Source organism: Cherax quadricarinatus, unplaced genomic scaffold (assembly GCF_038502225.1).
Source record: "Cherax quadricarinatus isolate ZL_2023a unplaced genomic scaffold, ASM3850222v1 Contig5058, whole genome shotgun sequence".
In the NCBI taxonomy this organism is placed as follows: Eukaryota; Metazoa; Arthropoda; class Malacostraca; order Decapoda; family Parastacidae; genus Cherax; species Cherax quadricarinatus.
In genome coordinates, this window is record NW_027200084.1 from 1 (window position 1) to 16,147 (window position 16,147).

Here is a 16,147-nt window from a genome sequence, read left to right on the forward strand (position 1 = left end):
CAGGCGCGGATATAAGGGGGGGCCCAGGGGGCCCGGGCCCCCCCCCCTTTGGCCCTCTTTGGGCTTTGGCCCAGTGTCGTAGCTGGGTTTTCATTTTGGGGCGAGGGGAAGGAGGGGCCAATCCTTTACATGGCGGGGGCATGCCCTCCCGAATTATTTGAGATTTTAAAGCCGATATATATATATATATATATATATATATATATATATATATATATATATATATATATATATATATATATATATATATATATATATATATATATATATATATATATATATATATATATATATATATTTACTTTTCTAGACACAAAACTATGCAGATACTCCTTTTCAAGTGGGGGGGCCCACAGCTCTAGTGAGGGAGAGGGGGGCAGACCCCCTAGGCTCCCCATAGTTACGCCACTGCTTTGGGATGCATTTAAATTTGTTTCGCAACTTTGCAAGTTTACAGACCACTAATACCTCTAGCTCCATAACAATACAAAAATGCTTTTTAAGGTTGGATACTTATAATAAACATTTTGGAGCTGTATTGATGCTGAGAATAATGAGATGTGGCAAAAAAAATCGTGGAAATGTCCTAACTTGAAAGAAATTTCGCATAACACCCAGAGAGGCAGGCAGGCTCTGAGAGAGCGAGGCTCAGCCTCAGCGAGCGTCAAGCAGTGTTGCATGTTGAGAGCACGTGGTAACATCAGACGGCTGATGCGGCGTGACCCCGTGACGGTGAGTCACCGTCCCCCGGTATTTCAAGGCTCCAACACACATACTGACTCACTGCGAGCCGGGCACGAACCAGGACGAGAGGGTAAGGGTTCATGAACCATTCAGTGACCTTACTGCACCAGGTAAAGGGGCCAGGGCAAGATTAATACATTAGGCTATTGTGTTTATGCCTGTTTTGGGGCCTTGTGGGACAGTGCCAGAGTGGAGTGGGTTGGAGCCTTGGAGCTATGCCTACGGTAGCCTACCGTGAAAGAGTATAATAATAATAATAATAATAATAATAATAATAATAATAATAATAATTGTTATTTTTATTAGGCTAAGTTTCAACATATTTACCCATATCTCATAGATATGGGTAAATATGTTGAAACTTAGCCTAATAAAAATAACTAATAATATGATTATTAATTCAGAGGTTGTGCCGCCATCATCATGCAGCAATACCCCCTGGTGAAACCGATCCACTGTTTCAGTCACCGACTGAACCTGGTGCTGACTAAGGGCTGTGATGTCAAAGAAGTCAAACTCGCCCTCCAGACACTGAACGAGGTGTACAACTTCATCCATTCCAGCAACATGCGGACGCTTCGGTTTACCAAACTCGTGAAGCTATCCTCAGCCAAGCGGGAAAAGCTGGTGCCCCTGTGCCCCACCAGATGGGTCGAGTGGCACGATGCTGTCCTCGTGTTCATCGAGTTTCTGCCTCTCATCGCTATTTTTCTGGAGGATGAGATGAAGTTGGATGCCAACGCCGGACTCCTACTACTGCGATTCGGGACCCCTGCTTTCTCGTTGGGTTGGTTGTGGCCGAGTCCGTTTTGGCACACACGCTTCAGCCAAGCAGAACCCTACAGAAAAAGGAAGGTGACCTGGTATGTGCGTACGCACTGATTCGTGAAATCGGGACTCTATTCTCCAAATTTAGAGCGGATGCCGAGGAGTACTTCCACGCTGTGTTCGTGAAAGCCAAAGATCTTCTAGTTGAAGTGGGCTCAGCTCACGATGACGTCCCTATTCCCAGAGTCTGTGCACGACAGACACAACGCGCGAATGTCCCAGCGGCATCTGCTGAGGAGTACTATCGGCGCTCGGTGTATATTCCGTTCGTTGACCATGTGATCGCTGAGTTGAAGAGCAGATTTGATGATGACACTGTGCCCGTTGCTCTCCGATTGAAGGAGCTGCTCAGGGGCTCAAAAGCAAACGTGGATGCTGTTCTTAAAGCCACTAAACTCTACGAAAGTGACGTTGAGTCACTTTTGCTCGTGCAGACGGAAACACAGCGGTGGACATGTTCCGCTCCGGCCTTCGAATCTGTCAAGAAAGCAAAGGAATACGCCGAGGCCCGTATGTTTCCGAACATCGCGAAGCTCCTTACCATCCTACTGACCCTGCCAGTCTCAAATGCAGAAGCCGAACGATCGTTCTCAGCCCTGAAACGCCTGAAGACATACTTGAGGAGCACCATAGGTCAGGATCGCCTCAACGGCCTCGCACTACTCGCCGTCCATAACGATGTACATGTTCCTGTTGATCGTGTGATCAACAAGTTTGCGGAAAGGAACCGCCGTCTTCTCTTTGCTTAGGCTGCAGTGTGATTAATCCTTTCAGTGTAATAACCTTTGCATGTTACTTTTAAGGCTACTATTATAGGTAATATTATAAAGTATAATGCTTACTGTCTTAAGCAGGTATATATATATATATATATATATATATATATATATATATATATATATATATATATATATATATATATATATATATATATATATTTCAATAAAGTTTTAATAAGATACAAAATTCCTCACATTGTAAGGTCAGTGTTTTTTTTTTCTCAGAAAAATCGGCCCTCTCATTTGGATCCGAAGAGAAACACTGGCACCTAGAGCAGATGGTTATGCCCATTCATTTAGGTCAGTCCGCCAGTAATTAACAAATAAGAATCCCGTTAGTGGAGAAACGGTAATGCTAAAGGCACACAGAAACTCAAGAGATTAATTGATCTGTACATTTCGACCTCCTCCTGGGATCCTCTTAAGCAGATGATCCCAGAAACTAAAATTTACAGATCAATTAATCTCCTGATGTTGTGTCCATGTGGGTTATTACTGAGCACTGACACGTGTTCATTCCACTTTATTTATATTATATTTACCTTGGGTTGATTTCAAGTGTCCCAGACCAGGCCATAATAAATAAATATGGTTACATAACAATAGTTAAGAATAGTACATTTGGGTAAGTTGAACTATTTATGTGATAATGACAATGACTAGATTATGAGTGTCAAAATGGTATATAATACCGACAGGTTGGTAAGACACATAGGCAACAGTCAGGCATCTTTAATCCGAAACGTTTCGCCTACACAGTAGCCTTCTTCAATCGAGAACAGAAAGTAGGTTGGAAGTGTGGAGATGTGAAGACGATGTAATCAGTCCATCACCCTTGAAGTTTTGAGGTGGTCAGTCTATGGAACAATACTCTTCTCCAGACTGAGGGACTGACCACCTCAAAACTTCAAGGGTGATGGACTGATTACATCGTCTTCAAATATCTTCTGCTTCTATCAACTTTTCTGTACTCGACTGAAGAAGCCTACTGTGTAGGCGAAACGTTTCGAAATAAAGATACCTAACTGTTGCATATGTGTCTTACCTGTACATATACTGCTATGTATGATATTGTATGTAACTGTATTTACGTGTACCTGTACCTGAATAAACTTACACCTCTCGACTATTCATGAACGCCCACATTTATTACTTTGAAATACGAATCCTGTTTGTGTTAAGCGCATTTAATAGCCATTACACTACGAAAACCTCTTCTTATATCCTTATACTTTGCATGAAAATATATAAATTGACTATTATTTTACATTTTATGCAATTACTCTTTTATAATTTAAATTACTTAAATAAAGCTTTCTTTGTTTCCAGACTAGAGCCCTTAAACGGAAGCTTAACACCTACATCAAATTTCTAATCGTCAGACACCCATACCAACGTCTCCTCTCCGCATATAGAGACAAGTTGGAAGGGACAGGAGAGGAATTTTATATTAAAAACTATGCCTATGATATTGCTAAAACTTATCGCCAAGATGGCGGTGATACAAACATTTCTAAGCCCGGCAACGGCCTTACGTTCTCAGAGTTCGTCAGTTATGTAAGTGATCGTCCTAAAGATGGCTTTGATGAACACTGGAGACCATATACCCAATTATGTTTCCCGTGTGACATACATTATGACGTCATTGGCAAGTATGAGACACTAGTCAAGGACTCTGAATACTTCTTGAGACTAATTGGAGCTCCAGAGGATCTGCACTTTCCCACTTTTGTCCCAAGCAACACTTCAGCACTTCTGGAAGCCTACATGGCAAGCCTCTCTCAAAAACAGCGCGAGAGCCTCCGCACTATATACAGAAAAGACTTCCAGATGTTTAACTATGAAGAAGAAATATAAATAAATATGCATTTCAAAAACCCAAATGAAGAAGCTAAAACGCAGATACAAAGAAGACTGTTTATTTCAATCCCATATTGAGGCTCTTCTGTTTAAAGATGAAATATTCAGTGCTCGTCTTTTATTGTAGTTTATTGTTCATGTACTTCATTGATGGTAATGTTCAGCGTTCATTACACTTTTATGTTTGGATTTACATATACATAACCTTAAATTAAGGAGTGCCATCCCTTATCAGGAGAGCAGAATTAATGAAGATATTTTCACACTCTAAGTAACCCATAAAATAATCTGCACAGTTATAATGCTGTGATAAAAAAAAAACTCCTAAACATAGATATTTAACCCAGTTATTCTAATCTGTAATTACTTCTACTTATAATTTAATTAAATTTTACCTTATCTGACTGTTTTAATTAAGTATTCCTGAAGAGTTACCTTTAAGAGTTTGCCTGATTTTTTACCGTCCTCTAACTTTATTTTGCTCGCAACAACAAACCGCTTAACACATCGGTCGATTCCCACCAAGGCAGAGTGGCCCGAAAAAGAAAAACTTTCATCATCATTCACTCCATCACTGTCTTGCCAGAGGGTGCTTTACACTACAGTTATAAAACTGCAACATTAACACCCCTCCTTCAGAGTGTAGACACTGTACTTCCCATCTCCAGGACTCAAGTCCGGCCTGCCGGTTTCCCTGAATCCCTTCATAAATGTTACTTTGCTCACACTCCAACAGCACGTCAAGTATTAAAAACCATTTGTCTCCATTCACTCCTATCAAATACGCTCACGCACGCTTGCTGGAAGTCCAAGCCCCTCGCACACAAAACCTCCTTTACCCCCTCCCTCCAACCTTTCCTAGGCCGACCCCTACCCCTCCTTCCCTCCACTACAGATTTATACACTCTCGAAGTCATTCTGTTTTGTTCCATTCTCTCTACATGTCCGAACCACCTCAACAACCCCTCCTCAGCCCTCTGGATAATAGTTTTGGTAATCCCACACCTTCTCCTAATTTCCAAACTACGAATTCTCTGCATTATATTCACACCACACATTGCCCTCAGACATGACATCTCCACTGCCTCCAGCCTTCTCCTCGTTGCAACATTCATCACCCATGCTTCACACCCATACAAGAGTGTTGGTACAACTATACTCTCATACATTCCCCTCTTTGCTTCCAAGGACAAAGTTCTTTGTCTCCACAGACTCCTAAGTGCACCACTCACCCTTTTCCCCTCATCAATTCTATGATTCACCTCATCCTTCATAGACCCATCTGCTGACACGTCCACTCCTAAATATCTGAATACATTCACCTCCTCCATACTCTCTCCCTCCAATCTGATATCCAATCTTTCATCACCTAATCTTTTTGTTATCCTCATAACCTTACTCTTTCCTATATTCACTTTTAATTTTCTTCTTTTACATACCCTACCAAATTCATCCACCAACCTCTGCAACTTCTCTTCAGAATCTCCCAAAAGCACAGTGTCATCAGCAAAGAGCAACTGTGACAACTCCCACTTTGTGTTTGATTCTTTATCTTTTAACTCCACACCTCTTGCCAAGACCCTCGCATTCACTTCTCTTACAACCCCATCTATAAATATATTGAACAACCACGGTGACATCACACATCCTTGTCTAAGGCCTACTTTTACTGGGAAATAATCTCCCTCTCTCCTACATACTCTAACCTGAGCCTCACTATCCTCGTAAAAACTCTTCACTGCTTTCAGTAACCTACCTCCTATACCATACACCTGCAACATCTGCCACATTGCCCCCCTATCCACCCTGTCATACGCCTTTTCCAAATCCATAAATGCCACAAAAACCTCTTTACCCTTATCTAAATACTGTTCACCTATATGTTTCACTGTAAACACTTGGTCTACACACCCTCTACCTTTCCTAAAGCCTCCTTGTTCATCTGCTATCCTACTCTCTATCTTATTCTTAATTCTTTCAATAACAACTCTACCATACACTTTACCAGGTATACTCAACAGAGAATAGTCCGTCAAGATGATAAGAACGCAGGTCTTTCACCACTGCAAAGATATGAGGTAGTTGCCTGGGGTTGACTACACTTAGGTATGCTGATAAAATGGTGACGTTCCAGAACTTAGGTAAAGTTCGTTTCCTTCAACACTGTTTCTTTGGTTGCCAGATGACCCGAGCTGACAGTCCAAGCTAGAAACAGACAAAGGTTACCCACTGCCTAAGAAATCACTCTCCATGATAAGTAAAGTATTTAAAAAACATGGTGATTATCTAAAAGCACATGGTTAAAAGTGAAGCTTTTAACCAATATATCCATTAAAAACAGGAGCAGAGGCTTTTACTTACAGTTGTGTTGGGAGTTGTGAGTCAAGTGATTATCATTTGGTCGGAGCCCCACACGTCACCTTTCCGGGTGGAAAAAGGGGGAGGGATAGCAGGAGCTACACACTGACCCTACCTTAACAAGCAGACTGGCAATCAAACTATCATCACCACATACTCGCTTGCTACTCCTATCTGTTTAACTTTTCCTTCACACCCTTCCTCACTCCTACAAGATGTTATTCCTCCTTGCCCTATACACGAAATCACAGCTTCCCTTTCTTCATCAACATTTAACAATTCCTCAAAATATTCCCTCCATGTTCCCAATACCTCTAACTCTTCATTTAATAACTCTCCTCTCCCATTTTTAACTGTCAAATCCATTTGTTCCCTAGGCTTCCTCAACTTGTTAATCTCACTCCAAAACTTTTTCTTATTTTCAACAAAATTTGTTGATAACATCTCACCCACTCTCTCATTTGCTCTCTTTTTACATTGCTTCACCACTTTCTGACCCTCTCTTTTTCTCTCCATATACTCTTCCCTCCTTGTATCACTTCTATTTTGTAAAAACCGCGTATTATTATTATTATTATTATTATTATTATTATTATTATTATTATTATTATTATTATTATAAGACTAAGCAATAAATTGACAAGAGTCAGTCATACCCCAGAAGGCCGCTCAGATGAAAATTCACACACATACGAACTATTAAACCTCTGCACCTCATCTACATAAACAACGATGATCTGATATGTAATGTAACCGTATCAAAGACAACACACTCAGATCACATCATAACAGAGGTACAGACATGCATGCACAGGGCTCCTGACCAGCAAAATGTGATCAGTCATGAGGGTGTCTTCACAAAATTCAATTTCAATAACAAAAATATACAATGGGAACAAGTCAAACATGTTCTAATGAAACAAGCTGGGAAGATATCCTGAACAACATTGATTCGAACCCATGCCTAGAAAAAATAAACTCTCTGGTTCTTGAGGTATGCTCAAGGCACATTCCATTAAGAAAAAGGAGATGTAAACTAGAAAGAGAGATGCTCCCTATACAGACGAAGGCGAAGAGTAACAGAGCTGCTGAGAGGGGCCAATATATCTGAAATACGAAGGGAGGCACTAGTTAATGAAATTGCAAATATCGAACTTAAGCTGATGGATATTTACAAGAGACAAGAATTGCAGTAAGAACTAAAGCCCATAAAGGAAATTGAAAAAAAAAATACTTCTCTTAGGTCAAATCTAAGGAAAAAACAACATCCAGTATTGGGCCCCTGCTTAGGCAAGATGGGACATACACAGATGACAGCCAGGAAATGAGTGAAATACTAAAGTCTGTGAGCCACTGCCCAGACTAAGGGTCGACAATCCAAATGAATTCTTAATGAACAAAACCCAAAATTTGATCATCTCAAAAATCTCGGATATTATTCTAACTCCACAAGACTCTGAATAGGCAATTAATGACATGCCCTCTGCCCCAGACCCAGACTCATGAAACTCCATGTTCATCAAGAATTGCAAGAAGCCCCCATCGCGTGCAGTCAGCATTTTATGGAGAAGGAGCATGGACACAGGGGTCATCCCACACACGCTAAAAACAACAGACATAGTCCCACTCCACAAAGGTGGCAGTAAAGCAACTGCAGAGAACTACAGACCGATAGCACTAACATCCCATATCATAAAAATCTTGGAGAGGGTTCTAAGAAGCAAGATCACCAACCACCTAGATACTCACCAATTACACAACCCAGGGCAACACGGGTTTAGAGCAGGTCGCTCCTGCCTGTCCCAGCTACTGGACCACTGACAAGGTCCTGGATGCTGTAGAGGATAAACAAAATACAGATGTATACACAGACTTTGCAAAAGCTTTCGACAAGTTTGACCATGGTGTAATAGCAAACAAAATGCATGATAAAGGGATAACGGAAAAAGCTGGTAGATGGATCTATAACTTCCTGACAAATAGAACACAAAGAGTAATAGTAAAAAGAGTAAAGTTCCAGGCAGCCACAGTACAAAGCTCTGTTCCACAAGGCACAGTACTCGCTCCCATTCTATTCCTCATCCTCATTTCTGACATAGACAGAGATGTAAGCCATAGCTCTGTGTCTTCCTTTGCGGATGACACCCGGATTACCATGGCAGTGACCTCCATCGAAGACACCACGAGACTCCAAGTGAACATCAACCAAATCTTCGAATGGGCCACTCAAAACAATATGAAGTTCAACGAGGAGAAATTTCAACTACTCAGATATGGGAACCAAATTCTAACCATACAATAGAGCGGAAAAGTAATGTGAAGGACCTGGGAGTGGTAATGTCAGAGGATCTCGCCTTCAAAGACCACAACAATGTATCTACCTTATCCACTAGGAAAATCATAGGATGGATAACGAGAACCTTCAAAACTAAGGACGCCAAGCCCATGATGATTCTCTTCAAATCGCTTGTTCTCTCTAGGCTGGAATACTGCTGTACACTAATGGCCCCCTTCAAGGCTGGCGACATTGCAGACCTGGAGAGTGTACAAAGAACTTTCACGGCACACATAAGTACGATAAGGCACCTAAACGCAGGCGAAAGATACATGATGATATACACTTGGAAGATACTGGATGGACTGGCACCAAACCTGCACACAAAAATCACTCCCTGTGAAAGTAAAAGACTCGGCAGGAAATGCAACATTTTCCCGATGGAAAGCAAGGGTGCCACAAGTACATTGAGAGACAACACAATAAGTGTCCGGGGCCCAAGACTGTTCAGTTGCCTCCCAGCATACATAAGGGGGATTACCAATGGACCCCTGGCTGTCTTCAGGAAGGCACTGAACAGGCAACTAAAGTCAGTACCTGACCAACCGGGCTGTGGTTCGTACGTCAACTTGCGTGCGGCCAGCAGTAACAGCCTGGTTGTTCAGACCCTGATCAACCATGAGGCCTGGTCTCAAACCGGGTCACTGGCGTTGACCCACGTAACCCTCTCCAGGTAAACTCCCAATAAGTTTCCACACTATTTAAGATTGTAGTTAACTGCATGAGAAGTCTTACATAATTTGTAAATAGGCAAGTAAGCTTATTTAGGTACAGGTACACATAAGTACAATTATCATACATAGTAACATATGTGTATGTGGAAAATTTTTAATTTTCCGAAACTATAGCGCCTAATAGGTGTTTTATGTGCCGATATGAGTCAAAATGTATTTGAAAATATGGAGTAGAACCAAGAGTTCCCTTGGCGCATGCGCGGATGTGCGGGGGGGAGGGCGGATTGTTTTGAAGGTGGTGAGGAAGCTGGGAAAGCATGGAACCACGAAATTGGCATTCACGGCGGCCTAAGGATTAATATAGGCCTCATTTCATAATAGGAAGTGTCGTAACTGTTCCTGGTGGAGAGTGAGGGAACGTGATTTACGGGACCACGGTAATAGAGTGGTAAAATGAGTGAATAAGAGTAGGACCGGGTGACTGACGCGTCGTCATGGACTGTGTCCCGGGGAAAATTACCCTTGGTTTAATCATCACTCATCGGTCTCAGTTCTTAATGGAGTGACCTCTAGTTTGTATAATAGTTATGAGACGTTAAATCGTCTTGTGAATTGTAATGTAATTAATGATAATAACGCTAAGTTAAGAGAATGCGTGAAGTGAAATAAGTCGTTTTGCTCCGAGTGAACACGTTAGACCTCGTTGTTCCCGAGACGAGGAAAGTGAAGCTCCTTGAGTCACGACTTCTAAAGCGGGACAAACCGACGGATACCTCGTCCTGCTGGAATGAGAACCGTGTCGGTGTAGCAGGACATCGAAAATGAGATGGTGAATGGAAGAAATAAGGAGTATCAATCACCCACAGTTAAGTAACCCTTCTAGTTATAACAAACTTATGCTGGCCAGTTGTGTTATGTTGTAATTAGATAGGTTATGAGTGATCCAGCTACATCAAGTGACCACCAGAGAACATCTGGTAAGTGGTGGGATTATGTACAAATGTTTTCCTTGATGGATGTATCCAGGTGTATCCTACCCCCCCCCCTTCATTCAGCTAAACTAATATAATCTATACAGTCCACAATTAATTAGTAGCACCGTACTTGTGGGTGCTATCCAATCCATACTGGTCTCGGATAGATATGGATAAGATTGTGAGGTCGAGGGGACCACTTGCCGCGACCAGGGGTGGTTAAGTTTTCTCACATGTCTACACGGGGTGACTACGGTAAACAATATGATTGTCTCCCAATGAGATTACTGGTATGTATATAATGTTGAGGTACATACAGGTAAGCACCCTAGAAAATTTTCCATATCTGCCCGCTGGTCCTTCGTGAACCGGATGCAATCAGTGAAAAAATTAATTGAATTAATTACTTAATAATTAAGTGACTGATTGAAGGAAGTGGGTGTAGGGTGCACAAGTTTAATCGATCGTGTGATGGATGATAATTAGCCCAATAAATTGCTAGCACATGGGTGGCTAGGATTTATACAAGAGTAAAGTGCAAGAATTACTCTTATAAGGCGTCTACTTAAGTAGTATAATGGGTGATTATTAATTCCCTAACCATGGCTGGGTCTGAGGAAGTTAGTGCGACTGGCAAGTCCATGGATGCCAAAGCAAAGAAAGCGTCACTACAAGCTCGGAAGGGTCATGTTACTAAATCATACAAGAAGTGTATGGAGTTAATGAAACAAGAAACGGTAAACCCTGATGAATTAAAGCTACACCTAGATGCCTTAGGAAATAGACATGAGTCATATAGATTGTGGTTTAAAGACTATGAAAAAGAGCTGCTAGAGAATTGTGCAGATGATGCTGAAAGGGAGCGACTGCTGGATCAACATTATGAAGTGGAGGACAACATTGTGTCCTGCAAAACTAAGGCTTTGGAGAAGGTAAAGGGTGTAAACAATGTTGTTGGTCAACCTAGTAAGGAAAGTCAGAGGCATCTACCAAAACTCCCAGAATTATGTATGCCTGTGTTTAATCCGGGAGAACACTGGGAGGAGTTTTGGTCTATCTTTAAAGCAGTCGTACATGATAGGAGTGATCTTGCAAGTGTTACCAAATTATGCTATTTAAAGGGACAAGTAAGGGGAGATGCGCATGTTCTCATACAAGCATTCCCAAATGTAGATGACTCCTATAGTGAGGCAGTTGACTTGTTGGAGGTCACTTACGGTAACTTGGAGCAAAGTAGGCTGGACCTAGTAGCTAATTTGGCTAATTTGAAGACTCCAGATCACAACCGCAACAGCTTACAGCAATTTAGGATCAAACTAGAAAGCACTCTTAAGACCTTGAGTAATAAATATGATCTGGAGGGAGCAGAGTGGTTGTTGAGTGCCTTGATTCAGAATAAATTGAACCACAAGACCATAGAGTGGTTATCTAACAGATATCACAAGGGTTACTTCAGGTTGGAAGAAATAAGAGTGGGACTGCAAGAGCTAATTGTCCAACTGCAGACCAGCCAACCCATTACCTCTAGGAATACCACGTCTACAGACCCCAGTGCACCTGCCAAGTTCCACAAAGGGAAACCTTATCCTAATATCAATAATCCTAAGCCACCTACTACACGGGGTTACGTAGGCACGTATCAAGTGACAGGTGCCAGTTATAGTGGTTCTCCACCTCCAAGCAAGAGGAGGAAGTACCACAATAAGGGTAGCCCAGTTGATAAGAGGTCAGGCAAAGAAAGGAGAGATTGTATCTTCTGCAACGGTACTCATTTCTCTAAGAACTGTAATGCCTATAATTCATGGGATGTTAAAGTGGAAAGATTGGAAGAGCTTGCTAGATGTATCAGGTGTCTAGGAAATCATAATGTAAGGGATTGCCGTGCTAACTTGCACTATTGTTATCAGTGTAACAAGGGAAGACACCACATAGCTATGTGTAAGGGCAGATCTAATCGTAATGATGGTAACAATAGTACTGATAGTGATAATAACCCGGACACAACAGTAGCCCACGTAAAGATTGCAGCTAACGTCGGTAATGATGGCCTAGCTGAGGTAGCTTTGCCTGTGTTGGATGTGGTGATTAATGATAAACGGCGTAAATCCAAAACTGTAACAGCATTACTGGATCAGGGATCACAACGTACCTTCATAAAACGTAACTGCCTTAATGGGATGAAGGTACAAATGGGAGATCCTGCTATACTCAAGCTATCTGGCTTTCTCTCGAATAAGAAGGCCCAGTCATACGACACTGTTTATGTAACTGTCCGGCTGGGCAATGAGAGAAAACGTATTAATGCCGTAATTGTGGATAGGCTCCCAGAGAAAATATCTACAATAGGGCTTGGTAACGCTACTGAAAGGCTTTCGAGTAAGGTAGATTTGGCACCTTCTGGTATAAATAATGATTCGGTGGGGCCAATAGATATTTTGATAGGTAGTGACCATTATGCCACCTTTGTAAAGGGTATGACAAAGAAATGCGGAGTCACCCTTCTAAGGACCGCAGGAGGTCACGTGATGTATGGCAGGCTTCCTCGTACCGATAATGAATGACTGGAGGAATCCATAAATACAGTTACGGTGTGTCTTACTCATGAAGTATCACCCCAGTATAAATATACTTCAATAGAGGATGAAGTTGAACCTGTGTATAAATTATGGGAATTGGACAGCATAGGGATCAATGTAAATGAAGAAAGTCCAGATGATTCCTTTACTCAAGAACAATACCAGAAGGATGTTAAATTTGAATCTGGACAATACTGGGTGAGACTTCCGTGGAAGCTGAACCATCCAGACCTACCAACTAATTACCGGATGGCGTATGGACAATTAAAGGCTCAGCTCCACGAATTGAGCAAGACACCAGAACTGTTGACTGCTTACGATGATATAATTAATGAGCAGTTAAATAATAAATTCATAGAGGAGGTACCTCCCGAGCAAACCCAGATTTATGGTCACTATTTGCCACACCACGGAGTGAAGAAGGATTCTAAGACCACTCCTCTGAGGATTGTGTTTAATTGTAGTGCCAGGAGTAATAAAAGTGTACCTAGTTTGAATGACTGTTTGATGACAGGTCCGTCGTTGACGGAAAAACTGGGAGACATACTATTAAACTTCAGGGTTAAGAATTATGCCTTTACGGCAGACATAAGTAAAGCTTTCCTGAGAGTGGGTCTGCAGGAGGCTGACCGGGATTGCACTAGGTTCTTATGGCCCGAGAATCCTAGTGACCCACTTAGTCCCCTGAAGACTTTTCGCTTCAGGAGTGTATTGTTTGGTGCTACCTCCAGTCCGTTCCTACTCCAGGCAACGATAAATGCACACCTTAAGCGTACGGGTGGTCCACTGAGTGGAGTAATGGGTAAACAATTTTATGTGGACAATTTCCTGGGGGTGACGTCTACTGAAGAGGAACTAATGAGCATATACGCAGGGGCTAATGAAATAATGCAAGGTGCAAATATGCCCCTGAGGGAATGGAACAGTAATTCGTCCAGTTTAAGAGTTCAAATAAATAAAGACAACCCTGGAGTTGAAGTGTCCAAATATAGTAATGTGCTGGGACTGACTTGGGACACAGAGGGAGACTTGTTATCGTTAAAGTCTAATGACTACAGCATGCCCAATAAATTAACCAAGAGAGTCTTGCTTGCAGAAGTTTCAAAATGCTTCGATCCACTAGGCTTAGTGTCCCCACTTACCATAAGAGGAAAATTGTTGATACAAGAAGCATGGAAGCTTAAGTGTGCTTGGGATGAAACCCTACCTGAGGAATTTGTTGAAAGGTGGGAAGAACTAATAGGGGAATATGTAAAATTACCAATGTTGAAGTTCCCCCGTAATGTGGCCAGTCAAGATGGAGAAAATGTACTCCACATTTTTTGCGATGCTTCGAAATTAGCATATGGAGCAGTCGCTTACCTTCAATGTAATAGTGCCATTTCTCTTGTTATGTCTAAGGCTAAGGTGGCTCCAATCAAATCACGCACCTTACCTCAGTTGGAATTAACGGCCATTTATGTAGGTGTCAAATTAGCCAATTATATAAGAAATAAATTGCGAGAGATAAATATCAGCGACACCGTAATTTGGTCTGATAACGAGGTATCCTTACAATGGATTCGTAATGGTAACAGTAAGATTGTGTATGTACAAAACAGAGTCGCTGAAATCAATCAAATGCAGGAGAAATATAACAGTTTGGGTCAGCATATGTTAACCTTTAATCACATTCCTGGTGACGAGAACCCAGCTGACTTCTTGTCTCGAGGCTTGACTTATGAAAAATTTGTGAGTGCTTTATCGTGGTTTAAAGGGCCAAGTTGGCTGGTGGACAAAATTAACTGGCCGGTGCAAAAGGCACATATTGCTCCTGTCGAAATTACGGTGAGCACCGCTCCGGTCAGTAGTCCCTCCTTAGCCATTGATATGAACAGGTATTCTTCCTTACCTAAGCTGATTAGTGTGACCAGGTTAGTGTTTAAATTTATAAGTAAGATGAATATCTCACATAATTTTCCCCATCCCCTGAAATACTGGCTACAGAGGGTACAAGAAGAAACCTACAGGGATGAGATTAAATTCATGATGGACGGAAAAATTGTGAAAGGCTCAATAATAGAAAAGCTGGGGCTGTATTTAGAGGATGATGTAATTAGGTGCAGAGGCAGGTTACAAAATGCTGAATTGGGGGAATATGCTAAGCACCCTATCTTGCTGCCCAAAACTCATCACCTGACAACCTTGATTGTCTTTAATGCCCATAATAACGTGATGCACGGTGGGGTACAGGATACCTTAAACTGTATTCGGGAAACCTTCTGGATTCCACAAGGACGGCAAAGTGTAAAGGGGGTTATCAAGTCGTGTGTAATATGTCGCCGGGTGGATGCCAGAACCTACATGTACCCAGGTCCTCCACCATTGCCCAAGGAACGCGTGCAGTTGGTAAAACCATTTGATGTGACCGGAGTGGACTATAGTGGGCCAATCATTTTGACAGGTACTTCAGATGGTGTCCCCTTGAAGGTGTATGTATGTCTATTTACTTGTACAGCTACTAGGGCTGTTCATCTAGAAGTGGCTCAGGACTTGTCTGCAGAACAGTTCATACAGCTGTTCCGGAAATTTGCAGCTAGACGATCCTGTCCAAGATTGATGATCTCAGATAATGCCACCAATTTTGTAGCGGGTGCTCAACACTTGATGAAATTAAATAAGAGTGATGATGTACAGTCTTTGTTGACCCAGCGAGGGTGTGTCTGGAAATTTATTACTCCCAGAGCCCCTTGGCAGGGAGGACTGTACGAAAGAATGATAGGTACAGTGAAAAGATGTCTTCGTAAGGTGCTACACAGGAAGAGAATTGATTTGGAGGAGTTCCGGGCAGTGTTGGTGGAGGCAGAGAATCGAGTGAACAATCGCCCTCTGTCATACATGAGCGACACTCCTGACGCGGAGATACTGACTCCCTCTCACCTAATATGTGGACAAAGGTTAGAAGCTGCACCTATCTATAGAGATAATCCCGAGGGAAGTGATGAGGATTACAATAACGTGACTGTGTTGAGTGACAAGT

The 16,147-nt window shown here is 42.0% G+C and overlaps 1 protein-coding gene across 1 annotated transcript; it reads left to right on the forward strand.

Moving 5' to 3' along the window:
• The first annotated feature begins 3,017 nt into the window (after window positions 1-3,017).
• Window positions 3,018-4,606, forward strand: LOC138852208 (carbohydrate sulfotransferase 11-like). The gene is made up of 2 exons (XM_070081919.1): window positions 3,018-3,032; window positions 3,681-4,606. Exons 1-2 carry the CDS (start codon window positions 3,018-3,020, stop codon window positions 4,206-4,208), a joined length of 543 nt encoding a protein of 180 aa, XP_069938020.1. The 3' UTR covers window positions 4,209-4,606.
• Window positions 4,607-16,147: the final 11,541 nt, after the last annotated feature.